At 42.8% G+C, this 26670-nt stretch overlaps 1 protein-coding gene across 4 annotated transcripts in view; it reads right to left on the minus strand.

Annotated features, from left to right (window-relative positions):
* Lars2 (leucyl-tRNA synthetase 2, mitochondrial) overlaps positions 1–26670 on the minus strand; it is a 139063-nt gene that overhangs the window by 25260 nt on the left and 87133 nt on the right. For all 4 annotated transcript variants that reach the window (XM_015489384.2, XM_048795482.1, XM_048795483.1 and 1 more), the window contains exons 10-15: positions 25485–25589; positions 22179–22294; positions 19659–19942; positions 16836–16934; positions 13937–14074; positions 642–742 (exon numbers count right to left, since the gene is read on the minus strand). In XM_015489384.2, the coding sequence (XP_015344870.1) occupies positions 642–742; positions 13937–14074; positions 16836–16934; positions 19659–19942; positions 22179–22294; positions 25485–25589 (843 nt within the window). The remainder of the gene's footprint in view (positions 1–641; positions 743–13936; positions 14075–16835; positions 16935–19658; positions 19943–22178; positions 22295–25484; positions 25590–26670) is intronic.

The raw sequence follows: 26670 nt of genomic DNA on the forward strand, positions 1-26670 counted from the left end.
TGGTTTTCTGAATCGAGTGGCCGAGGGCTGGGGGTTTTAACAGCTCCCTCTATGTACACCCCTCCCCTGATTTCCTAACATGTCATTGATGTCACTTGTGTGCTGGGTGCACGTGACACATCCTCATGATGCCACCTAAAGATCTGCTAGGAGGAGATGCCTTTGAGAAGGCTGAAGACACAAAGTGGAGGGAAAGGGCTTGGGGCAGCTGGGAAAAGGGGTCTAGTGAGAAGTGCGAGGGGCTGAGGGGCTGCAGACGGAGTAGGCAGGGTGGAGGCCCCAAGGCTCTGACACACACCACTAGGCCTCGTGGGGAGATGCTGGGAGAGCCTCAGTCATAGAAGAATGTCTCCTGGGCCTGGGGCTCCGCCCCTGAGACAAGCTGTTAACCCGGCGATGCCCAAGTGGATGCTGGGTTACCTAGGAAGGAGAACCCTGCCAGGAGCTGAAGTGACCCGTGGGCTGGAGCAGCCTGCAGAGGGCCCAGTCCTGGACCAGCTGAACTGCAGAGAACAGGGAGCCAACAGATCTCCTGCATTTCCCACCCAGCCAGGACCAGGGGCAGATGCCTACGAGCTGAACAGCTCCCAGTATGGCCTTGGCTCTCTGCAATAGCCTGGACCAGATGGGACAGGGCTTACCTGTGAGGTCTGTCTCCTCTCTCCGCAGATACTGTCCAGATGCTAGGCGGAATGTCTGCCCCTTGATAAGGCCCTGGGCCAGCAGCTTATGAAAAGGCTCCCTGAGGAAAGAACAGGAAAAGAGAAGAAGGGGTGGGATACGAAGCATCTAGAAATCAGCAACACATGCCACCCTTGTTGAAGAGTGGAAAGAACTGCCCTTCGTGAAAACAAGTCTGCCGACCAACCTGCAGACCAGCTTGAACAAACGTGATGCCATTAAGTCATATTGGCCCTCTTTAAAGACTGACCTAATATTTTTCTTTTTTGGTAACCAGAGATTGAACCCAGGGAACTTAACCATGGAGCCACATACCCAGCTTTTTTTTCTTTTGAGACAGGGTCTAAGTTGTAGGGCCTCACCAAGTAGCTGAGGCTGGCTCTCAACTCGTGATCCTCCTGCCTCAGCCTCCCTAGCTGCTGGGATTACAGGCATGTACCACCATACCTGGCAACAGTCCTACTTGCTACTACCGAAAGTAGAAAGAGACTCAGATTTGGAAGGCCTGGGTTTGAATCTCATTCTGCTTCTCAGGCAAGTCACTTATTTGCTCTGAGAGTCCGGTTGTTCATCTGTAAATGGGAAAGGAAAGCCTGCCTTCAAGTGTTTCTGGGATGAGGGAATGGAACAACGCATGAAAAAACTTGTACGTTCAAGAACTGCACAAATATCAGCTGCAGGCCCAGCTCCACAAAGGGAGGGCCCAGAGGACGAGGGTTCCTTGCTTTGTTCCTTAATTTGATATACAGGGCCTGCCTACTTTCTCTAAAAACATTTTAAATCATACAAGTTAAACACAAACATATCCTTTCTGTTCAAATCCTTGCTGGGTCTATGCCCCTTTGAGGAGGCAGTTGTTTTGTTTATATCTCTGGAAGTCTGGAGACTTTTTCAACATGTTTATGTTCATGAATGTGTAGATACCTGCATATGGCTTTAAAGATTTTTCTTGATTGAAATAGGTGGGATCATGCCAAATGTACTACTTTGTGGTATTTTTACATAATGGTATGAAACAATTTTTCCATAATAGTCTATATAGATCCATCTCATTTTTAAAATAGCTACCAAGTGTTCTATAGTCTAGATGAATTATAATTTACTTATAGTGTCTGTTTTTAGAAAGGTGTTTTTAATTTGTGTGTGTGTGTGGCACACTGGGAATTGAATCTAGGGGCTCTCTACCACTGAGATACATCCCCAGCTCTTTTTATTTCTTAATTTGAGACAAGGTCTCATTAAGTTGCTGAGGCTGGCCCCAAACTTGTGATCGTCTTGCCTTGGCCTTCTGAGCCACTAGGATTATAGGCATGTGCCACTGTGTCCAACTAAAAAGTAGTTTTAATCACACTCTTACTGACTGAAGAGTGAAGCAGAAACTTCTCTTAAGAGGACAAGTTGAGATTAACCTTCAGGCTGAAATTATTTTAAATTTGAAATGGCTTATTCTTATGAACCTGCCCGATTTAGTTCTGACATGTTTCAGCAACAGCTATTGCGAATGCTCACACGTACACAAGCTTGTGGTGTTCAGGGAAGGGGGAGGACTGTTCACAAAGTGAAGGCCTCACGGAACATCAGTAGCAGCATGACATGCCTTCCAAACATAGAAGCCCTGAGGCACTTCAAGTTCACTTACGTGGTGGTAGGGTGGATCTTCTATTTAGAGGTCCCAAAACAGTGACCTTGAAAAGGCCCCACAGGTCACACCCAGTGCTATGGGTAGCAGGAGCTGGCTTTGTTAATAGGCTCCTAATTTTCCATGCAAGAATATCTGATTCAGATGGACACTGATACTGATAAGGTTCTGCCTGATTTGTGTACTGAACAGTTGTGTGGATGGAAAGAGGTGATTTGAAGGAAATTCTCCAGTAGATTCAGGAGGATAGAGAAGGCAACTAAGAGACTGGAAAAGAAATGCAGTGTAGGTAGAAGAAAAGAATTCCTGTTTTGCATTTAACAATCTTGTCATGAGCATGTATGTAAATGTATGTTTGTCATTAATGGTGGTGGCAGGAGGGGGGGTACATTTTCCAAGGTTGGAAAGATCCAACATACTTAACATCAAATGGAAACGTAATACAATAGAGACCTTATCCAGTATATGGCTGCATTATTCAATGTCAAAGGATCATTGAGCATACTATGCATTAATCTGGAAGAAATTCCACATGTGCACATAAAAGTAATCACACCATTTTTTCAGCTCCAAAAAATGGTGGGAGATGGGTACCAGGGACTGAACTCTGGGGCACTCGACCACTGAGCCACACCCCCAGCCCTATTTTGTATTTTATTTAGAGGCAGGGTCTCACTGAGTTGCTTAGTGCCTCTCTTTTGCTGAGGCTGGCTTTGAACTCAGGATCCTCCTGCCTCAGCCTCCCAAGCCACTGAGATTACAGGCGTATGCCACTATGCCTGGCCTAAAATAAATTTTTTAGTCTTTAAACTTCTGTGACTCCCACTTCCTCTAATATATTCTTCTGGCAAGGTCACAATTGGCAGGAGAATGATGTCATCTTGTGTCACAGTTCATGTCCCCAGCAAGATTCCCAGAAACTGTGATTCCTTTACATAGAAGGATTTATGAATCAAAGGTACTTGGTTCTTAAACTGCTTTTTAGCACAGAAGCACAACGAAGGAAGGGCCATGCTGCTATGTTTAAGCTATTTTTGAGGAAGGAAGGCTGACCCAGACATCATAAGGAATCTTGTATCCTCAGGCCTTTCAAGTCCCCCAGACTTTTGACACACGAGGACTCAGGTCTATATTTTCCGGCTCCTCTTTGATTCAGGAAAGCAAGCCAGTCAATAAAACCGCACAAGGGGCTCAGAAAATTATACCAACAGACCAAATGTGGGCTTCTCTCTACCATTCCTCCAGCCCCTATTGACTGTCTTCTCTGCCACGTATGCACTTGCTCTTCCGAGGCCACATGGAGGTGGCTGCTGGAACATGCCATGCTCCTCAGCACTCTGTGTCCCTCTGCAGGAATGCCTTCCCAGCTCGGGCTCAAGAAGCCTAGATTCATTCTTAGACATCTCTGTACTCAGGCATTCCCTTTCCTGGTTGGCTGTCCCTATCCTCTGGACACACTCCCCTTCTCACAGTTCTGGGCCCTCCTTTGTGTCCTCAGCAGCCAGCACACCTTGCCAGGAGGCATGTGGCCAGGATGTTTTGTGATTCCATGAAAAGACCAGCCCATCCCAGCTCTATGCTCCCCATGGCAAGGACCCCTCTCTTATTCCTCCTTCCATTCCCAACCCTGGCACTGAGCCCAACCCAGGGAAGCCTTGTTTAAAAATATCAAATGGTTTTATGAATAAAAGGACAGGTAAATGGATGGTGGGATGGAAGAGGAACAGCCTGGGTGTGGGCTCTTTCTTAGTTCCTGAAGTCATTCCAGCTAAATTGACATGCATCTGAATTTTTCATCTCATTTCATAAATAACACAATAGATTTCAGCAAAAGACAACATTGTGTGGCTACTTGAGATCGAACAGGTGAGGGACAAGGCTGGGTATACACACAAAACAAATTAAGCTCGTATTCTACAAGATGCGGTGCTGTCCTCTAACACCCAGGGCGCCTTGCTGGGCTCAACCGGGGCTGATTTGTACACATGGGGGCACATAATTTTGTTAATTTTTTAGATTAGAATTTTTGTCTCAGATGACTTTACATGCCTAACAGAAAAGAAACAGACAGTGACCTTTCCTGATACACTTGGTGCCAGCAGGCTCAATTTGCTGTTACCGTGTTAGGCGCTACTGTCTCTTCAGGATTTAAGGTGCTCCCCCACCCCCTTCTCAGGATGAGCACTGGAGCTGTAGCTGGGTGGCAGGCCACATGTTTAGCATATGTACCTCCCCAGCAAAAAACCCAAAGAACCTCAAAAACAAAGCAAAAAAATGTCTTTGAGACAGAAGGAAGGAAGGAAGAATCTGGACTCAAAGATAAAGATGAGTAGAATGATTAAAATCAGCAGCATTAAGACTCAAGGGGAGGAGGAAACACAGAATCCGTTTTTGGTTTTTTTTTGCATTTTGTCAAATGGCCCACCACTGCCACCTTCTGGGAATGTGTAGAATTGCAATGGGCCAGAATCATCCCAATCTTCGGGCAGCTGGGATTCTGCCCTAAAACTACACTCCTCCTGACTTTCCTCTCATCCCCTCAGTCTCTCTCTCTCTCATTTATTTTTTGCTCTGCTGGGGATTGAATCCCAGGCCTCACACATACTAGACAAGTGCTCTACAACTGAGTCACCCCTCTCTCTCTTTTAAAGTAAATTGCTAAATGAAAGATGGCGCACATATTGAAAAGCGTGAGTCCTTGGGATATATAATTTGGTGAGCTTTCACAAACTAAACATTGCTGTGTAATCAGAACCCACATCAAGCAGAGGTTGAGCGCAACCTCCCCAATCCCCCACCCTAGCTGCTACCTCCTCACCCTGGGCACTGTGAGCCTGATTGCTAACACTATGGTCTAGTTTTGCCTGCTTCAGAATCACTTCCAACCATTGCTGAATGAGGGGTATCTGGTATGTTACCATGACATGCTTTCCCTGGAACTGGCAGGTGTCACCTCATAAAACAGCAGTGCACCAGAACCCAGTCCTGGTTAAATGAATGCATCTTCATTTCTAAGAGGTGGCCACACTGGAGCCCATCTGCAAGCTGTAGCTCCTCCCGGGTACAGTAAGGCAAAGCCATCTCAGATGGATCTTCTGGGCAGGGATAGCAAAACTCACATGACTGCCTCAGTGCCCTTGCCTGTGACCATCCAGACATCACTGATCTCAGCATTTCCTGGCCCACGCCAGTGGGGTCTTGGAACTCAGTACCATATTACCAGAAAGCACAGAGTTATTATGTGAGGTATGTTACTTAGTTATTCTATAAGTACTTACTGAGTGCCTGCTATGTGACTAATGCTGAAGGAACTAGGCTTTAGGGATACAATGGTAAGAAAGCGACCCTGATCCTAGGGGAGGAAGTCTATTTGCCGTCACTGATTTGTGATTTCCAATGCCTGGCCATTCTCAAAAATGCGAGGAAGGAAAAGAAAGTCTAGTCATGTTTGAAGAGTACCTCCAAATCAAGTCCAAATTCTTTAGCTTGGTCATTAAGGACTCCTTCCCCTTCCTTTTAACATTCTCCGCTATTTCCCTCCAATGTGTCCACATCCTTACTCACACTATTCCCCAAACTGCTATCCATACCACCCATCTGTCAAGTTCAACTCCATCTTCCAGGATCCACTCTGATGCTACCTCTACTGGTAAGGTGTCTTGGGACTTCCTGCTTAGAATTAGTTGTTCTTTTCTGGTATTTGTGTCCAGTGTGATACCTGGAACTGTATTGGGTGGTTTTTAAATTTTATTGTATGTGGCTGACCTGTCCATCGTCCTCTTGAGAGAAGGAGGAGGAAGGGAATCTCCATGAAGGTACATGGAGGCACAAGGTGCGACATGGAGGTGCTAGGTGCTACATGGAGGCGCTGGGTGTGACAACGGGGTGCTAGGTGTGACATGGGGTGCTAGGTCGGACATGGAGGTGCTAGGTGCAACATTGGGGGTGTGAGGTGCAGGGGAATGAGGGGCACTGCTGAACTTGGAACTCAGCCCTGCTGGAGTAGAGCTCACTCACACCGCACTATATTCATGATCAAATTCACAACCAGTGTAGTATTTCCCATTTGTTCATTCATCTACTCACTCAACAGATGGCACCTAGGAACAAACTTACATAAGCAGTTGAGTTATTCATTCATTTTAGAGACTGCACAGCAGGGACCTTTATGAGAGAGTGAAAAATCTGCAACTTGAAACCACCAACAAACTGCTTCTGACTCCAGGATCATCAAAGGCAGAGGGACTTCTGCCCTGAAGGCCCAGGATTTTTTGGAGTCAGTGTTCTTCTTACTCCCTCAAGCCCGCCCTGGAGGGAGATGGTATTTGAGCCCACCATGCAACAGAACGAGGAGAAGTGATGGAATCGTCAGTATTTCCAGCTTAGCTGGGACTCTGCGAATTCAGAAATTATAATTGATACCTGCAGAGCACTGAAGGCCACCTTTGTCTCATGAGACAGGAAGGAAGGAGGAGAGGAAGGAAGGAAGGAAGGAAGGAGAGCAGCTGAGAGGGAGGGCTGCTCATTATTAGAACAAACAAGGAAATTCCCAGCATGGATTGCCAGGCTACTTAAGTGTGGTATAAATCATCATCTGCAAGGAATGTTCCAATTAAGATGTGGCTCAAACAATCTCAGGACATGGCAGAGCCATGTCTCAGAGTCTCTGAGATGATATTTGCCCACTTATGAAGCTCTGGGCACCCTGTTGCCCATTCTCTTGACCCGGCTGGGCAGCTACTTATGTAGAGCTAGAAAGGAGAAAGCAGAGGGCCACGGACCCGTGCCAGTCCAAGTCACAGAGTTTCCTCTTCTCCCTTGCTTGGTGCCTAGGGCCATTATGTCCACACAGTGAGGCCTGTTTCTAAGTTAGCCACGCTCATTCTTAAAATATCACTGCAGAGAAGCCAGGAGCAGAGAAGGAGGCCGTATTAATAGGCTGAGACCCCAGCAAAGCATCTCTCTCTTCTGCCCGCTCCTTTTGTCACGAACCTTGGTTCTGGTGTGATCAGAGAAAGGGAACACCGGCAGCTGTTCCCCATGGAGCAGTTTCTGCTGGCCACCGCTCTGTTGGCAGCAAGTTGCAAGGAGAATTTCAGGTCAGGGAATTCAGTGTCTCTCTGGGTGGCATTGAAGAACAACAAAAGAACAGGCAAGAGTCCAGAGGAAAGACAGGAAAGGCCCCCTCATCTTGGGTCTGTGAGAGGAGCTGTGACAAGGGCTCCCGCTGCCCTGTGCCCCTCCTGGGGCTCTCATCCCAGTGCTACTAGCCCAAGTGAAGGAAGCCAAGAGCCCATGCCTGCCCCATGCCTGGAAAAGAACCCCAGGCTCCCTCATTTCCCTTCTGCAGAACACAATCTGCAAATGACTGCTTTTGAAAAATCATAAAGTTACTAAATTATTGTAAAAAAATCTGAGAACAATCAGAAGTACATTAAAAAATAATAAAATCATTAAGAAGTTCATTGCTCATAGATGACCAGCATTGCCATAATTCTTTCTAATCTTTTCTCTTGTGTTAAGTGAACAGATGTGTGTCACTGTGCATGTATATAGAAAGGCAGATGAACACATTGTTATCTACAATTTTGTATCTTGCTCTTTTCACTTCTCTGTGCTTCAGATACATTTCTTCATGCTTTTAAACATTCTTTGTAATTTAATTTCTGAAGAGTTGAATAAGAGTCCTCCACATAGGTAGGCTATTGTAAATTTATCCCTTCTCTCATTCTGGGGCACTGAGGCTGTATTCACATTTTTAGCTACTTGAAACAACACGTACAAGGACATTTTGGTGCACAAGTTTGCATTTCTGATTATTTCCTTGGGCTAGAGTTCTAGAAGTGCAATTAGTGTGTCCAAAATGAATATCTTATTGCCGGGTACGGTGGCATATGCCTATAATCCCATCAGTTCAAGAGGCTGAGGCAGGAGGACCTTGAGTTCAAAACAAGTCTCAGCAACTTAGTAGGGCACTGAGCAACTCAGCAAGATCCTATCTCTAGATAAAATATAAAAAGGTCTGGAGATGTTCTCGGTGGTTAAGCGCCTCTGGGTTCAATCCATAGTACCAAAAAAAAAAAAAAAAGAATATCTTTAAGGTTCTTACTTTATATATTGGGAGAGTATTGCTCTGGTCTTAGCCTCTTTGCTCCATGGAAAATGGCATCTCACTGCTAACTAGTTTGGATTTCTTTGACTGCAAGTGAGGGAAACATTTTATACAATGATTATTGACCATCTGTATATCTCCTTTTGTGAATTTCCTGTTGATGTTAATTCCAGGTTATTTACTCATGGTATTCCACATACACCACCAAAGTACCTATACCTGCCTACTGTCTTGTGGGGTGGCACACCCAACACAGAAACCAGCCTCATATGAGTAGTAGGAGACGTTCTGAAGTTCCAGCTGCAAATCTAAGTGTATAACTATCAGGTGAAATGTCCAGGGCTCTTTAGAAAATAAGAAGGAATATTTGATGTGTGCAAACATTTGCTCTTTGTATGTGAAGAAATTTATAATTAGCTGGGTGTGGTGCACATGACTGTAATCCTAGCAGCTCACAAGGTGGAGACAGGAGGATTGAAAGTTCGAGGCCCTAAGCTACTTAGCAAGACCTGGTCTCAAAAATAAAAGTGTGGGGTGCAGGTGGGCTAGGGACGTGGCTCAGTGCTAAAGTGCCCCTGGTTTAAATCCTCAGTATCAAAAAAAAAAGGAAACGAAATGTATAATTAGAATCATAGAGAGAAAAGGGGGCTCAGAAATGACTGAATTCATAACAGATGAGGCCACTGAGACTCAAACGAGTCAGATCTCTTGTCAACATAGCTAATTAGTAGCATGCTTAGCATGAACAGAGATCTTTGGTTACTGGTCCAGAGTTACTACTTGAAACAGGGGTCAAGGGCTAAGAAATGTAAAATTGAAATGAAATAGTTACAGTTTCAAGTCCCTATTGAAATGACAATGCTAACCAAAAAGATCACAGAAATAAACTTAAAAATTCTGACTTTTATGGGTTTCATAAACATACATGTGGTTGACAGGCCTTCATGTTTCCTCCAGCCCAGCTTGATAAAGTTGTTTAGAGGTTCTTAGAAATTCTAATTGGAGCCAGGAGTGGCCTCACCTATAATCCTAGCAATTTGGGGGGCTGAGGTAGGAGGATTGCCAAATTCAAAGCTAGCCTCAGGGTCTCTTGAGAGTCTGTCTCAAAATAAAAAATTAAAATGGCTGGGAGTGTAGCTCAGTGGTAAAGTGTCCCTGGGATCAACCCCCAGTACCAAAAAATTCAAATTGAAAAATTCTGAATTACTCCGAGCAGAAAGTACTGATTTTCCTCTTACTTGTGACTCACTGCTTTACCAACACCTTTGACAAAGAAGTAATGCTCAGGATGGTTTTCAGAGGCTGCCATTGTCCTGATGTGATTCAACAGGAAGAATGCTCACAGGAGGGCAGAGCAAGGGTTAGAGTAACCTTCTGTCCCTTCTTCCAAAAGATTGGCCTTTTGAGAACTGAAAGCCAATCTCTTGAGGGAGGGGAACAGGGAACAGAATCTTACCATCTAGAAAAGAATTCTTAAAAACCCAAATACCTGAAGAGCTCTATTTCTATTTACATCATATAGCTGTCCCTTAAAGCTGATGGTAAAGCAAATTCTAGGTGTACCCGGAAGCTTTTCAGATTAGAAAACCATCTGGATAGAAACAAAGCCACACCTGAAACTGTATTTCAGAATCAGATCCAAGTGCAGCAAAGCTTTTTTCCTCCTCAACTATGGTTTTAAAACTTCATGAATAGAAGGGAAAATCAGTAGGGTTTAGAGGATCCAGGGGGAGGGAGGAAGGGAGGAAGGGAGGAAAGGGGAAAACGGAAATAAAATTGACCAAATTATGCTATATGCATGCATAAATTTATCACAATTAATTCCATCTTTATGTATAATTACAATGCAGCAATGAAAAGAATATGCAAATAAGCCGGGCTCAGTGGTGCATGCCTGTAATCCCAGCAGCTCAGGAGGCTGAGGCAGGAATATCTCAAGTTCAAAGCCAGACTCACCACTTTAGCTAGGCCCTAAGCAACTCGGTGAGACCCTGTCTCTAAATAAAATACAAAAAAATTCCTGGGGATGTGGCTCAGTGGTTGAGTGTGCCTCAGTTCAATCCCCAGTACCAACCAAACACACACACACACAAAGAGTATGCAAATAAACAGAAGGAAGACCAAAGAAGGAGAGGAAAGGGAAGAGGTGAGGAAGGAAGGGAGGGAAAAGAGAAGTCTGGGGAATGAATTGGAGCAAATTATGTGCATGTATGAATCCACAATGAACCCCACTATTATGTATAATCCACTAGTAAAAATATAAAAAGCTCTTTAACATATAAAAAAATACATAAGAAATTCAGACCTTGTGTGTGCTATACCTTAGGATAGCTAACCACTAAATAATTGATTGATTGATTATTTCCACAAATAATTATTCAGAAACTGGTAGAAATATGCCTTATTGTTAAGGAGCCAGAAGTCACTTACATATGGTCTCTGTTTCTAGACCTATGCAAGAATGAAATATTTCTTGTGTTGTATTTTATCTTTAAACAGAACCTCTATTGCCAGGCACACGTGTAATCCCAGCAATTTGGGAGGCCAAGGCAGGAGGATTTCGAGTTCAAGGCTAGCCTTGGCAATTAGCAAGATTCTGTTTCAAAATAAAAAATAAAAAGGGCTGGGGATTTAGCTCAGTGGTATAGCACCCCTGGGTTCAATCCTCAGTACTAAAACAAACATCAAACAAACTGAACCTCTATCCAATTCTTGTTATCTTGTGGAGGCCATTTCTATAGAACATTAACTTTAACTGTTTACATCAAGGCATTAAACTAAACAAACATATCCTATGAATGTATAATGTCCATGAGACTGTGACAGGACCAGGACACCATTCCCATCTTCAAGGGTAATGTTTACTTAGGTAAATTCACTTTATATGTAAGAAATGCCAAGCACAACTGGTAGGTTCTATAACCTAAATGCAAACATTTTAACTAATTTGTTTACCTGAGGATCAGGGCTGTTAATGTGTTTAGTGTCCTTCTGATGCAAATCAGTTTATTTTTATACATGGAGGTCTCTGGGACTAATGAGAAGAAAATTAGTTTAAGCATTTAATTTATATTCTAAATTAGTTTTCTGAACAGATGACTTTTCTTAATCCATGTGTGCAGTGCAGAGTCAGTGAGTGGTGAGGGAGCTTTCAATATACTTTTCTATAATCAATTTGAAGTTCTGTCTGTATTACAGAGGTTTTATTTTTTCTAAAAAAATTATTTATTTATTTTTAGTACTGGGGATTGAACCCAGGGGCATTTTATCACTGAGCTATACATCTAGCACCTTCTATTTTTTATTTTGAGATAGGGTCTTGCTCAGTTGCTGAGGATCTAAGTTGATGAGGCTGGCCTTGAACTTGTGATTCTCCCTCCTCAGCCTCCAGGGTCATCAGGGTTGCACACGTGTGCCACCGTGCCTGGCTCAGAGGTTTTAATAGCAATAATTTTTTTAAAACATTTTTTTTTGAGAGAGATAGAGAGAGAGAATTTTTAATATTTATTTTTTTAGTTTTCAGCGGTCACAACATCTGCTTGTATGTGGTGCAGAGGATCGAACCCGGGCCGCACGCATGCCAGGCAAGCGTGCTACCGCTTGAGCCACATCCCCAGCCCGCAATATATTTTTTTTAATCCAACAAAAAGTAAAGAACATGTATGCTTTCAACCAAGATACCCCAGTGTTTGGATTTGACCCTAGAGATAGGCTCCTCAATTCTTGCTAAGAATATAGCTAGAGAGAGTCACAGGCTGGGCATGGTGGTACATGTCTATAATCCCAAGTGTTTGGGAGGTTGAGGTAGGAGGATCAAAAGTTTGAAGGTAACCTGGGTAACCTAGTGAGACCCTGTCTTAAAATAAAATAAAGCATTAAAAGGGTCGTGGATGTAGCTTAGTGGTATAGCACCCCTGGGTTCAATTCCCAGTACTACAGAAAAAAAAAAGTCACTTTTTTTTTTTGGATAATAATAATAGAAAAGTAGAGGACTATCTAAATAAATTGTGGCATACTATGCATAAATTTAAAAGAATGGGAGATCCGTATGTGCTGATTTGGAAAGACTACCAAGCTATATTGTTAAATCAAAAGGCAAAAACCTATGTGCGACATGTAACACTTAAAATGAGTGTATCAATGAAAGCATACAGATGGAAACAAGGAAAATATTTTTCTGCATAAAATCAAATAAATTTAAAAGTTGAAGAAAGGGGTAAAGGGTGGCCTGCAGGGAAGGAGACTTGACCAAGTTCAGTTCCTATGCAGGCAAAACTTTTCATCTTAGGCATGGATCATTTTTTAAAATTGTCGTCATGGGTAAACTAGATTGGGAGATACTAGGACACCACCCCTCCACCACCTTTCTTTTCTGTAAGTAAAAAATATGCTAAAAGATGTTCCAGGATTTCTACTACTAGCAGCAAGGGAGACGAGAGAGTCTGATTATTGTTCTGATGAAAATCACCAACTAGGAAGGCTAAGGCAGGAGGATCACAAGTTTAAGGCCCACCTGGGCAACTTAGTGCAAATCTGTCTCAAAATCAGAAAGGCTGGGGATATAGCTCAGTGCTCACCTAGCATGCATGAAGCCCCGGGTTCAATCCCAGTACTCTGAAAAAAACCAAACCAAACCAAACCAAAAAGAACAACACCGACTCTCAAAAAATGTTGGGCCAGGAAAGCAATACAGAATGTGTGAAATACGATCCTACACAGTTCAAATGTGGAAAAACCAAACAATATCTTTTGTTTAACTATATATACAGTAGGGATAAGTTTACAAAGAAAAATCAAGAAAATAAATAAAAAATGCAGGGTGTTACCTGGAGGAAGAGCAGTGGGTGTGGGAAGAACGCTAATGGGACTGGAGAGGGGTGCCTGGGTTAGATTCTACTTCTTACACCTAGCCATGGGACATGGATGTCAATATAATTTTTTCAATTATATGATATACTAAATACATCCTATACATATATGATGTATTTCATGGGGGAAAAAGTGCACAGTGATGTCTTGTGAACATGAAGAAGTTTATAGGCCAATGGGAAAGGATTTATCAGTGCTTTACAATGTGATTCTCTATTTTCCACTCCAATAATACACTTATCAGCGTGGCAATATTAAGGCAGGATTCAGCCAAGCTTAGAAACAGAGCTTGTACAGAGGCCTCAGATGATAAACATGACCTCATATGAGATGCTAGAAAAGGCCATGGACCATCTGGCCCACTTCTCTCTGCCTCACAAGTAAAAATCTCAAATTACCTAACTCACTTAAGCAGAGACGCACTGAAGGCTAGATTCATGTGAGCACTCAGTGCATACACCGGTACTCTTAAGCAATATGTATAATTGCACTTCAAACTGTTAAGGCTAAATGGCCTCTGGAGTACACTTGAAAAACAATATCTTTCTGCCACATACATTGACCTTGCTTCAGACACCTGCTTCAAGTTGCTCTTTGTGAACTGAATTCTTTTTAGAATGAGTATAAATGCTCACCTGTGTTTGACCATTTTTTGATCATGACAAAAATGACTGAGGAATCTTGCGTAGAACAAGTGCATGACGGCATGTTCCTTCCCTCCAATGTACAGATCCACAGGCATCCAGTAATCGGCTAGTGTTGTGCTAAAAGGGCTGGAAGAAAGAGAAATGGGCATTTAAAAAACCTGCTCACCACACTGCACAAATTAAACAGAACGTCGTAATTTGCATATGCCCTGAAATGAATCAGGGCAGGGAAAAACAGAGATTTTCTTTTAAGAATAAGAGAAAAGCTTATGTAATAAAGGGAGGAAAAATCAGATCAGTGCTAACTTAGAAAATTTACAATAACAGCTATGGAAGACATTAGTGACAAATATTTTAAAAAATGCAATTTTCATACAAAATGAGAATAAGAGAAAAACATATCAACAAAAAAAGGCATCTCAGTACAATGCACGTTTAAATATCTAGATTTATTTCAGTTTTTATTATGATTAGACAATGGAGATTTCTGAGTTCTTACCAAGAGAGGGCAATGTGGCATTTACGATGCAGACTGACATGCAGCTACTAAATGTTCATTTTAAAACAAAAATTCAACCTTATTTTTTAAAGTAGCTTTAAAATAGTCAGAAAGAGCCTGTGCATGGCTTACTGAATGCAATGAAGACTACTTAGGATAAGTAGTCAATAGCTCAATAACACTCTCACCTACCATGTGCCATTACAGCACAGACACTGAAAGACAGGCTTCCTCAGACTCTTGGCCCTGGTGGACATGGGGAGACGAGAAACTCCATTTCCCTCTGTTCTGCAGGGATCCTTGGGAAAGAGAGGCACTGGCCCCTCTCTTGAGGTCAGCCAATCAAGTGGCCCTTTGCCTTTTGAAGATGTGTGCTCCTTGGTTTCAGATATTTGTGAATTCTCTCCCCTCATCTCTAGGTACTTTCTCTGCAGGGAGGTGGCGGCTCCAGCTCAGGCAGGTGGAAGTCTGGCCAACCAGTGCACGTTTGCATCTTAGTGTAGCTTAGTCTCTCACCTCCTGTTACTGTGCCAGCATTTGGTAAATTAAAAAAAAATAATACATAATTTTTTCCTTTGTGAAAAATGATTCCCTACAGAAATCCAACTGCTGATTCAGGTGAGGGGAAAGACGGGAAAGCAAAGGATGGTATTTAGTTCAAAAACTTGTTTGGGAAGAATTAAGGTGTGAAATGATAAAAATAGCTGTAGAGAGGATTTATGATCCACCCAGGAAGCCATCCCAGTGGGAGCTCAAGCCAGAGGCTGCAGAAAGCAACAGCAGGGGGGGAAATGAAGTGCATTGCGCTCTTCACCAAAGAGGGGCTCTGGAGGCCCAGGATGAAGGCCAGGTACCAGTCGAGGATCCCTCTTATAATTTAGTCTCTGCCATCTGTAAAGGTGGGAAGGGGAAGAGCCTGCCTCCTTGCATTCTGAGCCAGATGTTACCAAATGAGATGCCTTCCAGGGGGAAGGTCTAGGAGAGGAGCCCTTCTGTGGGTTAGATGGGGCCACCCTGGTGACTCACAGCCTCAGGAGTCACTGTGACCTTTCTACCTTTGCAGGGCATTATTGACTTTGGATCCTACTCATTTCTGAAATGAACTCAAATGACAGAATCATAATTCTGCAGGTCAGGATGATGGTGGGGGAGGACAGGAGCATCCATCTCTCCAGAAATATAGTATTTTACAACCAATAAGGGGGCATTTTTTATGTAAAGTTTAGGGTTCCAGAATATTTCTACCATGGACCAAAGCAATCTGGCAAGGTCCTTTTAAGCAGAGTATTTGCGTTTTTTCCTGAGCTCTGGAATAGTTCAGCTCCCATTCTTTTTTTTTTTTTTTGCCTAGTTACCAAATGCTCTTTCCCTTCATATTTTTTTTTTATTTTCGCTTTTTTCTTTTCTTCCTTCCTTCTTCCCTTCCTCCCTCCCTTCCTTTCTTTTGGCAAAGAAACATAAATACAACTGAAGAATCATATAGTATTGAAAGGTTAATCAAGAAGAACAATGGTGTCCAGTCCCAATGTCCCCACCCAGGTATGTCCCTTAGCTGCTTTTAATTCTTAGCTGTTTCTTCTGGCAGTTACTTTTAAAAAAAACATGCTTATACTTTTTACTGATTTGCCAACTTGGGGAATTATCTAGTGACTATATGTGATAACAGGAGATGCTGCCTAGCTCTTTCACACTCCTCACCCCACCCTCCCTATATAGTCACATCATTATTTCTAGTTAAATACATAGCACAGCACTCTTACCATCATAGAAATGCAGTGTCCTGCAAGGCAAGTATCATGAGAGCGCTACCTTTCGTTTTTGGACTTTTATTTGTCTTGTATTTGGGATTTACTTGGCTGTGTAAAATCTTATTTAATAGTTCAACACACTCTAAGAGAGATTGTTTGAGTTTTGATACTAGCAATGGAACCCAGGGCCTCATACATGCCAAGCAAGTGCTCAACCGCTGAGCAGCATCTCCCAGTCCTAGAGAGCCTGCTTTTAGGAGCACAGCTATCCAACAGCATCGGCTGCTGAACCTTCAGTCACTCTGGTGTTCATGCCAGCCCTTGCTCTCCCAGCTGCTCCCAAGGGCAAGAGGAAGGCACTAGGGCAAAACCACTTCTGTCTGCCTGGGACTCCGAGATGAACTTCCCAGCAGCTTTGATGCTCTCAAGGCTGCACTGTGGTCTTCCCCTTATCTCTCCTTCTGCTCCTCCTTGGTACCTGTCACCCGCATGGCAGCTAAGGGCTCTCCTTGCTTACCCTGCTCCTCTCCCTTCTGGCCTGCACAGGCGTCTCCCCCAGCAAACCTCTCGCGCAGCTAACCTCATCTTGGAGGACCATTTCTTGCTGGAGGACCCAGGCTGACCAGAGCAGGGGCATTACCTGTGAGCATTCTGAGGGTCTGTGTATCGGAAGTAGTACCAAGCAGAGTCAACAAAGGTATCCATGGTGTCTGTCTCTCTTTTGGCTGTCCCCTGGCATCTAAGAAATAAATGAAGTTCATCGGTTGGTTTCTCTTTAAATTTTAATGCAGTCTTCTACTAGCATTTGAGAAAGTCATGACAATGAGTATGAATATAAAATGTCATAAGAATAATGCCACATCATAAAAAGACAATTCAGAGAAGGTTCTCTTTTTGGATTGTACAGTACATGATGTTTTGAAGGAATTTATAGAATAAAAATTTCAATCTTCCACAATTAAAAGCCTTATTCTTCACTTCTCTTGAATTTAACCCAGTACAAAATCTCATCATTTGAAAGGACAAGATGGGATTGTCTCTTTTGTGCATTATCTTCTATTTCAGGCATGTCAAGACTGCCTTCAGCCACCACCTACTTTATGATGGTTCTGAAGCAAATCAATGCACGAAGAGAAATTGAAAACCAAAAGAAATGAGATGTGCTGAAAAATGAACTTGAGATTTTTTTTCTATTTCTGCTCCAGGGTGAAAGATACAGAAATCCACCTGGACAATCTGAGGAGATATATTACCTTGGAAAGCCCAAGGGCAGTGCTGGCTGGAGCCCAATGGTACCAGCTTGTGGGAATCAATTACCAGCATATCTTCTCAGCTCCATGACAAGTGACTTTGAGTTGGTCACTTGAAATTAGCTCTGGTGGGAGTATGATACCACAGAAATTGGCAAACATCTTAAATCAGAAGCCCCTGGCAGTGAGCTGGCTGCTACACATTTGTAAGGATACCACTGCTTACCGTGGGCTCCTTACTGCAAGCTGAAGAGATCCCTGGCGTTGGAGACAGAGAATGAAGTGAGATGCTTGGAGTGTAAAGGGTTGAAAAGAAAATGCAGCCCCTGTTCTAGGAATGGAGGGGCCTGGGGAGCACCAAGGCCTACAAGGACCATATGCTACACTACTTAATTTAAGGTTCCAAGTCTGTGGGACTAAAAAGAGAGCCAGGTTCCAGAAGCCACTCCCTCTAGGAAACTGAGAGGAGGTGCCGTTGGTCAAGCCAAGCACAAGAGGGGACTTGAGGGCTCTGGCAGGGAAGCCCATGGTCACTGCTTATCAACAAAGAGGGTATGCTATTTTCCTTCTGGAGTCCACATTTGTTTTTGGTACCCGGATTGAACCCTGAGGTGCTTAACCACTGAACCAAAACCCAGCCCTTTTCTTTTTCTTTTTTTTTTTTTTTTAGTTGTCAATGGATCTTTTATTTATTTATATGTGGTGCTGAGGATCGAACCCAGGGCCTCACACACTCCAGGCAAGCATTCTACCACTGAGCCACAATTCCAGTCCTCCCCAGCTCTTTTTATATTTTGAGAAAGGGTCTCACTAAGTTGCTTAGGGCCTCACTAACTTTCTGAGGCTGGCTCTGAACTCACAACCTTCCTTCCTCAGCCTCCTGAACTGCTGGGATTACAGACATGTGACGCACACCTGGCTTGGAGTCTACATTTCTACCCTAAGGTGGCCTGTGGCTTCTTATGTTCCTCCCTACAAGCTCCATTTCAAATTTCAGAACCACCTGGGTGAGGCCCCAGAGGACAACTGTCAGGCTTCACCTACAAAACGCCCGCTAGGTGCCTCTGTGTAGCCTCACCTGTGTTCATTCTGGTCCTCAGAATGGCCCTTGGAGGAGGTTACTCTAGTTCCTGAGGAGGGAACTGAAGCTGTGGGAAGTCAGGTGACTTTCCTGAGGCCAAACAGCAAGTTCAGACACAGAGCCAGGACTTGAATCCATTACTGACTAATTCCTCAGCCTGAGCCTTTCACCTGCTCCATGTGGCCACCTGATTGCCACCAGGAACTCAGCACTCCTCTGGCAGAAGACTAAACTATTTTAAAACCTCCCCATCATAATCCAGGAGCAAAGAAAAATGGTTTCTCCACAGAAGGAAGAGGAAAACACTGGAGCTTGATGTCTGTGACTTATTTGTTTAATCGGCTGATTCGGCACCATCAAAATCACACTTGAGACATCGCTGTGAACTGACAGAACAACAATCCACTTCCAGAAAGGGAGAGGGGAAATCAGAGCTGCTTCAGGGCCTTAGAGAACACTGGTGGCTTCGCCCCTGCTCTGCCACTGCTGATAAGATCTCCACTGCCACAGCACTGAAAGGAAACCACAGACACGAGAGAACACATCCTCTCGTCTCTAGCAAGCTCTCAGGAATATGAAATGGAAGACAGTGGCCTTTTTACAAATATGATGAAAACTTGTGCTTTTCCACTCCCTGCATCAGATGTTTCTAGAAAAGATCTGAAATGTCATGGCTACTTCCAGAGGCTCAGAGGAGCCGGGTGTGGTGGTGCATACCTGTAATTCCAGCAGCTCAGGAGGCTGAGGCAGGAGGATCACGAGTTCTAAGCCAGCCCCAGCAAAAGTGAGGCACTAAGCAACTCAGTGAGACCCTGTCTCTAAATAAAATGCAAAATAGGACTGGGGATGTGGCTCAGTGGTCGAGTGCCCCTGAGTTCAGTCCCCAGTACCTAAAAGAAAAAAAAAAAAAAAAAAACTCAGAGGAGAGGGGAAGGCACCCGTCACAGTGACTGAGCCAGATTCCAGACCCTTCTCTCAAGGGTCCCAAAAGACCTGTGGCATTCCTTCCAGGCAGTGGAAGTCATGGGAAAAGAGAGCTGAGTTAGCACCAGGAGAGAGGAAGGGGGTCTGAGGCTTTTGCAGGGTACTGGGGTCACAGGCTCAGTCACCGCTGCAGGAAGTGGCTCCTTACCGTGGGCAGGAGCAGTTCACCCACTCCGAAGCTGCAGCTAGTGGGGAGCCTCCTTTGCCGGTGAAAGATGTGATGTTGGGCAAGGTCACGGGCAAGTCCTCCAGGGGTACAGGCACTGGGCCGCAGGCTGCACAGTGGACAATGGGGATTGGCGTGCCCCAGTACCGCTGCCGTGAGATCAGCCAGTCTTTCAGTTTGTCACTTGTCACATCTCCACCCACTCTCTTCCCTCGGGCTTTCTGAGTCAGGGCTAGGAAGGCATCCTGCCGGGTCATACCTGTGAACTGAGAGGCAAAGGAGAGATGGCTGATCTTCTCTGCGTAAGACAAGGTACCACCCCCACACTTCCACCCCATACTGTTGTGTTTACGTGTGGCTCTCCCAAGGGATCGGTTCTATGCAGGGTCGCATTTGGACTCTCTTGAGCTCCAAGTGCTTTTGCCTTGTGGGTCCCTTCCTCCTTAAGATAATATCAAAAATTATATTTTATGACTGCTTTGATATAAAGACAAGTATAATTTTTGACACTAAAAAGTTCATTTTTTTCTCTTTAAATTTTAAAAGAACTTAAAAACCCTCTAAAAGTACTATGGGCCTGGGCACTATGTATACTGTCTATATCCGGTTGGTAAGTTAGCCCTGGTTCTGTGGCTCTCCTTATTCTAGAACCCTGTGATACCTATAGGGATAATCAAATATCAGCATTTTGCTGCCAGTGAAGAATTGCATGATATGTATTTTTAATGACCCATCCCCTGTTAGAGGAAAAGATATCCAGAGAAGGAATTATAAAGGCAATATTATAAAGACAATCCGTACCATGGCTTAAAGACACAGACCACACCTTTTATATTTAAATGCTCCCATTTCACAGAGAGCAGGGCTGAACAGGAATAGTACAAAAGAGAAATTCTCTTTTTACTGATCCTTTTCAGAGAGCCAAATTAATTGTACAAAGTGAGCCAGTGGGATTTGTGAACAACCAGACTGTTGCCCTGGAATTGGTTCAGTGAAGGCATAATGTGTACCTACTATGTGTTGGGCTTATGCTAGGCCTTGGCACAAAGATAAATACGGTCTGTCTATGTTCTCAAGGAGCTCATAGTCATGAGACACAAAGAGTAAGAAAATACAGCCATGTTGACCAAGAGCAGTGCTTTTTTTTAGCAGTTTGATGTGTTGTCTAAAGTACCTGCGCCTGGGGACAGTCTCTAACTAAGCTCCATCCTCCTGTTACCATATAGCTATGATGCACTTTTAAAAGCTTTCTTAAAAGTCTGTCTCTCCACGCACCACTATCTTTATGATCCAGAAGCTCGTGGAGGAAATGGCTTTTGACCATCCATTCTCTTTCTATTCATTGGAGAAATTCCTCTATCCCAGCTATTTAGCCTAGAGCCAGGAGAGGATTCAACAGGCCATCTGAAGCTATGTGAAAGAAGCCGAGGAGTATAACTAACACTCAGAGTCTTTATTAAGGAGTGGATATTTCTCTGGGCAGTGAAGCCTCATTTTGGCCATGGATATCCTCTCTCGTGCCCTAATGCAGAGCGTTAGCCCAGGTCCCTTACAACTCCTTAGCTGGCTCTGTTCCACCTCCAGGGGGCCCGCTCAATAAGGTCTAAATAAAGGTTCACGATTTTAGAGTGTGAGTCATGTCTGGAGATGCAATTTATGAAGTGAAAATACAAATATGAGGTCAGAAAATGCTGTCACTCCTTATAAAGGAAAAAGAAAAACCTGGTCACAATTCTCTTATTTATAGAAAAATAAAACAACCGATAGACAGTGGTCCCAAACCTGTAAAAGCTGAATCTTTAGGTCTAATTGGATCAGGATCACCCTGGGTGGGGCCAGTAAGCACCTCCCCAGTGATTCAGAGACATGACCAGATGTGGAATCACCATGTTAGGCCAGTAGTTCCCAGATTCTGCCTCACAGAAGAATCACTTGGGGATCTCTGAACACTCTTGATGTCCAATTCACACCCTCATCATCAATAGTCATTACATCAGAATCTCTGGGGTGGGACCTAAGTATTTTAGACCTAAGTATTTCAGGTGTTTCTAGTGTGCAGTCTAGTTTAATGCAGAGTGCTCTAAGCCAGTACTCTGTAACTTTAGTGTGCATAAAAATCACACAAAGATCTTACTTGACTAGCGTGGGGTCCCAGTATCCACATTTCTAACAAGTAATGCCAATGATACTGGGCCAGGGACCAGACTTTGAGTAACAAAGTTCCAAGCTGGTAATTTTAAAAATATAGTCCCCTGGACCACCACCAGCAGCAGCAGTCTAGGGTTGGGATGGATTCAGAGCTTATAAACTTCTAGATCTTGATGAAGAATAAGTGTTTTGTTTTCATAGAGAAACAAGGGTGCAAGACAGTTAGGTGCAAGGATAATTGAAAGGGCAGATTATAATTTGCACCTGAAGGAAAAATGTCTCACAGAACTCAAGGTCAGGTCAAGGTCAGGATTTTAGAAGAAGGTCCATAGGTACATGCCATGGGGCACCAACCTCAGCAGAGTTGCTCAGTCTCTCTGTGCCATCTGGCAAAGTTTCAATGACTGCAGAGTAGGCCAGGCCCAGGGTTTGGGCTAAGCTGGTGTCCTCCAAGCTTGTGCTGGGAATTCCTATTCAGAGGGGGAGAAACAGAACACCTTTTTTGCAAGCACCCAAATCACAAAATAATTGATGGTTTCAACATCTGGATTTAGCTTCTTAAAGGAGACGATCTCATTTAATTTAGAAGTCGTAAAATTGCATCAGATTCACTGGGAGAATGGAACACACTCTAATACCCTAATATGATCAGTTTACCATGTTGGTTTTATTTTCCTTTGCTTAGTTTCTTTTTAAAAAATAATGTACATCTTAAAATATACATTATTATTATTATTATTATTTTTTTTTTTGGTCAATGAAACATGACATGAGCATTTAGGGAAACCTTTTCTTCAAATTCCCTCAGTGACAAAGGATACTGAGTTTTTTGTTGGTAAGTACAGATGACTTCTTCAGCATTTCCTAGAACCCCACAAAAATCCACTCAGGAAGCTGAAAGCTGTGTTTTGTTCCTGAAGGCAATAGTACATTCTTTTTTTTTTTTTTTTTTTAAAGAGAGAGTGAAAGAGGGAGAGAGAGAGACAGAGAATTTTTTTTTAATATTTATTTTTTAGTTATTGGCGGACACAACATCTTTGTTTTGTATGTGGTGCAGAGGATCGAACCCGGGCCGCACGCACGCCAGGCGAGCGCGCTACCGCTTGAGCCACATCCCCAGCCCAATAGTACATTCTGAATGCATTTTTTCACTCACATACATCCTTGAGGAAACAAGTTGAGCATAAAGAATTCACTCAGCAGAGGGGCCAAGGCCTGCTGCTTTGCTGAACAGGTTTTCCTAGTTATTGATTCTGCAAGCATAGATTTGCTCAACCTCTGGACTGCTGGCATTATGGACTCTCTGATGTGGGGGCTGTTCTGTCCATTCTGGGATGGTGAGCAGCATCCCTGGCTCTTACTAGTAGCACTGGTAGTTGGGACAGTCTACCAAAGTACCAAAGGTCTCCTGATGGCAGAGCCCCTGGTTGAGAACCCCTGCTATAGAGCTATCTGTTGAAACTGCTGCCATATTTGTGGATTCAACATTTTATGTTGAAAAGTGAGGGTAATGAGCAGAAGGCTGAGTAAGATCTTGGAACATCTTCTCCAGAACATTGTCCTAGAAGGGTGATTTAATGATTGGGAGACAAGTTGGAAGGAATGATTTTTTTCATGATTCTCCTTGGAATCATAGAAGGCTCTGTGATAGGATGGAAAATTCTGTGTTGTTCCAGATGGGATTATGACAGAAAGCACCTAAGAAAGTGAATAATGTTGGGTGACCTGAAGGGCTAAAATAAATGGTAAGCAATAAATATTATCAAAAAGTGTTCATGGGCCCGATGTGGTGGTGTATTTCTGTCATTCCAGCTACCTGGGAGGCTGAGGCAGGAGGATTAAAAATTTGAAACCAGCCTTGGCAACTTAGCAATATCCAGTTTCAAAACAAAAAAAGGGCTGGGGATGTAGCTCACTGGCAGACAACCCCTGGGTTCAACCCCCAGTATAAATAAATTAAAGTATTCATGGTCAAGGAAGGAAACAAGTCATTTACTACATTCTAATGTGTACGAGTAGGAGTTAGAAGGATTGATGTTCGAAAGGAGACACTGTGGGGGATAGGAAGGGGAGCAGAATACAACAGACACTAGTATGACAGAATGTAAAAACGTGGATGTGTAACCAATGTGATTCTGCAATCTGTATACGGGGTAAAAATGGGAGTTCATAATCCACTTGAATCAAATATATGAAATATGATATGTCAAGAGCTTTGTAATGTTTTGAACAACTAATAATAAAAAAAAAGAAAGGAGACACTGTGACCACAAAACTTATTTGGCCATATAAAGAATGATCTGGGACCTGGTGTTGGTTCTATGAAACTCAGTAGAATGTGAATTGCTTGCAACAGTGCAGGTGAGATGGCAAAAATATCACTTATCTCTTATTTATTTTTGCTTCTGTCTTTCTTAGAGGGCAAGAAGCAATAATTTAGAAAATGATAATTACGTAACTGTGGGAAATCAGGACAATAGGAAAAACAATTTTCCATGCACATCTAAAAAAAAAAAATCTATTTTTTTTTCTTTAGAGCTCCCCACATTGTATCAAGTGATCTAACTCAAAATACCCAACAAACAAACAAGAAAATGCCAAATAGTCATATTCACAAGAGCTTCCTTTAATATTTGTCCTGGCTGGTCATATTATGAATTTTTAGATTATAAAATGCTTCAGGTAATGGAGGTATTTCCTTGACCAACGCACACTTTCTAGGCTCAAGTGGTCAGAAGAGGATGACCCAGATGGCTTAGTATTGCTTTTCTGCTTTGATGTCCCTTCAAACCACTTCATCAAAAACCCACCTGGGCATTATAGGGGGGAAATGTGATTTTAATAAGAAACACTATTTCTTCTGCTAGGAAAACAGAGGGAAATAATTGTCTCTGAAGGTTTTGGCATTTTGGAGACCGGCTAGAATCTACTGTGGAAGAGAGATGCGCAGCCTGCCCTAAAGAAAGATGATTTTGGACAGAGCTGTCTTTAGATTCCTGTCCTTTGCTCATTCCCAGACTTCCTGTTACATGGTGATAGTTTAGAACACTCACGAATGAGTAAGGCTGCCAAGGACATCCAATTTGCAGTTCTAAATATGCCTCCAATTTTGCTGCTGTTTCACAATTCTTTCTTGAATAGCTCAAATTCACCTCCTCCACAAAGCCTTCACCAAAAGCCCAGCCCACGTTGATCATGTGTGCTTGGAACCCCCATCTCATCACCTGCTGACGATTCTACCAGTTTTGAACTGGATTTCCATCTGAGTTGTATTGTTCCTTGCATCATATGCCTAAGTCTCACCAACTAACTCTTGATCCATGGGCCAGACATTTTTTTTATTATTCTCAACAGCAACTGGCCAGTTGTGATATACTTATGTTTTTAATATATAGTTCTTAAATAAGGAATGATTAAATGAAAAAGTAAGGGGCTGGGGATGTAGCTCATGGTAGAGCACACATATACATGTATATGCCTAGCATGCAGGAGGCCCTGGCTTCAGTTCTAGCACTGCCAAAAAAAAGCAGGAAAAAAAAAGTACTCATTTTATGAAGAGTCTTGGACTTGACAGCTCTTTCAAGTAACAGCAATAGGCAAGTACCTTGATCTTAAACCTGTGAAATATATTATTATGATGACATTTTAATAGCTGCTTACCTATTTTTGAATCCAGAGAGCCTTCAAAGTTAGCTCGGGCCGCAATCACGACAGGGACCTCCTGCTGGGTGAGCATGTTGACAGCTGTGACGGTCGTGAGGCAATCTGAAAATGAGAACACTGTGCGCTAGTCAACTGTGACACCAACCACCTGAATCTCAGAGGAGGCATGTGAGAAAAGCAAGCAAGAGCTCTTCTGTGCTTGGTACTAATTGTTAAAGAACGTGTCCTTTGAAGGGTATTCATAGATAATTCACACGAGTGGAAAACCAAAAGATTAAACAGGCTCATGAGAAATGTTCCTCCTGCTCCTAAGGAAAGCAGTGACAGCATCTGGTTTCCAGATGGTGGAGTAAAGATGTTCTCACTCCTGTCTTTTCCCTCTGAAAACTATCTCCAACGTACAGAATAAACACAAAATCTATCTCTAATGAAAGCAGGAGACACCCGAAACCCCAGACGATAACACATGAAGATGGTCACGAATAAGGTAGAGAGAATGACTGAGAAGAAAGGGGGAGAGGCTTCCAGAAATGCTAAGGCAAAATAGCTCCTTGCCAGGACTCTTTTCTTAGAAGATACGGAGGATGAAGAAAAAGAGCAGACACAGGACCCAAGAAACAGAGACGTTCATAGCATGAAGACAGAGGGAAGGGCTTAGAAGGACAGAAGTACAGTAGTGGCCTGGAGAGGGACCAGGTTAGGTCTAAGCAGGAGACAGAGCCCTGGGACACATTTTCAGGAAGATAAGGAAATCAATAATTATTATATGGAATTATAATATATAATTATTAATATATATTATAATATATATTATAATCATAATATATATTATAATATATAATTATTAATATATATTATAATATAGTATAATCATAATATATTATAATATATAATTATTAATATATATTATAATATATATTATAATCATAATATATATTATAATATATAATTATTAATATATATTAATAATTATACGGAAGGTTGTTCACAGAAAACTGTATTGAGAGGAGTTCAAGTGGTGTCAGGAAGACTCAGCCAGAAATTCAAAAACCACAAAGCAAATGGGGGAAAAAAAAAGGGACATTATGAATATCAGGAAAAACAGAAAGAAGGAAAATGCAATCATAATATAGTTGGCTCAGTTGTGAATGATTTATGTGGTCTAATAGAACACTTAATTTAG

This window comes from Marmota marmota, unplaced genomic scaffold, assembly GCF_001458135.2.
Source record: "Marmota marmota marmota unplaced genomic scaffold, marMar, whole genome shotgun sequence".
Lineage (NCBI taxonomy): Eukaryota > Metazoa > Chordata > Mammalia > Rodentia > Sciuridae > Marmota > Marmota marmota.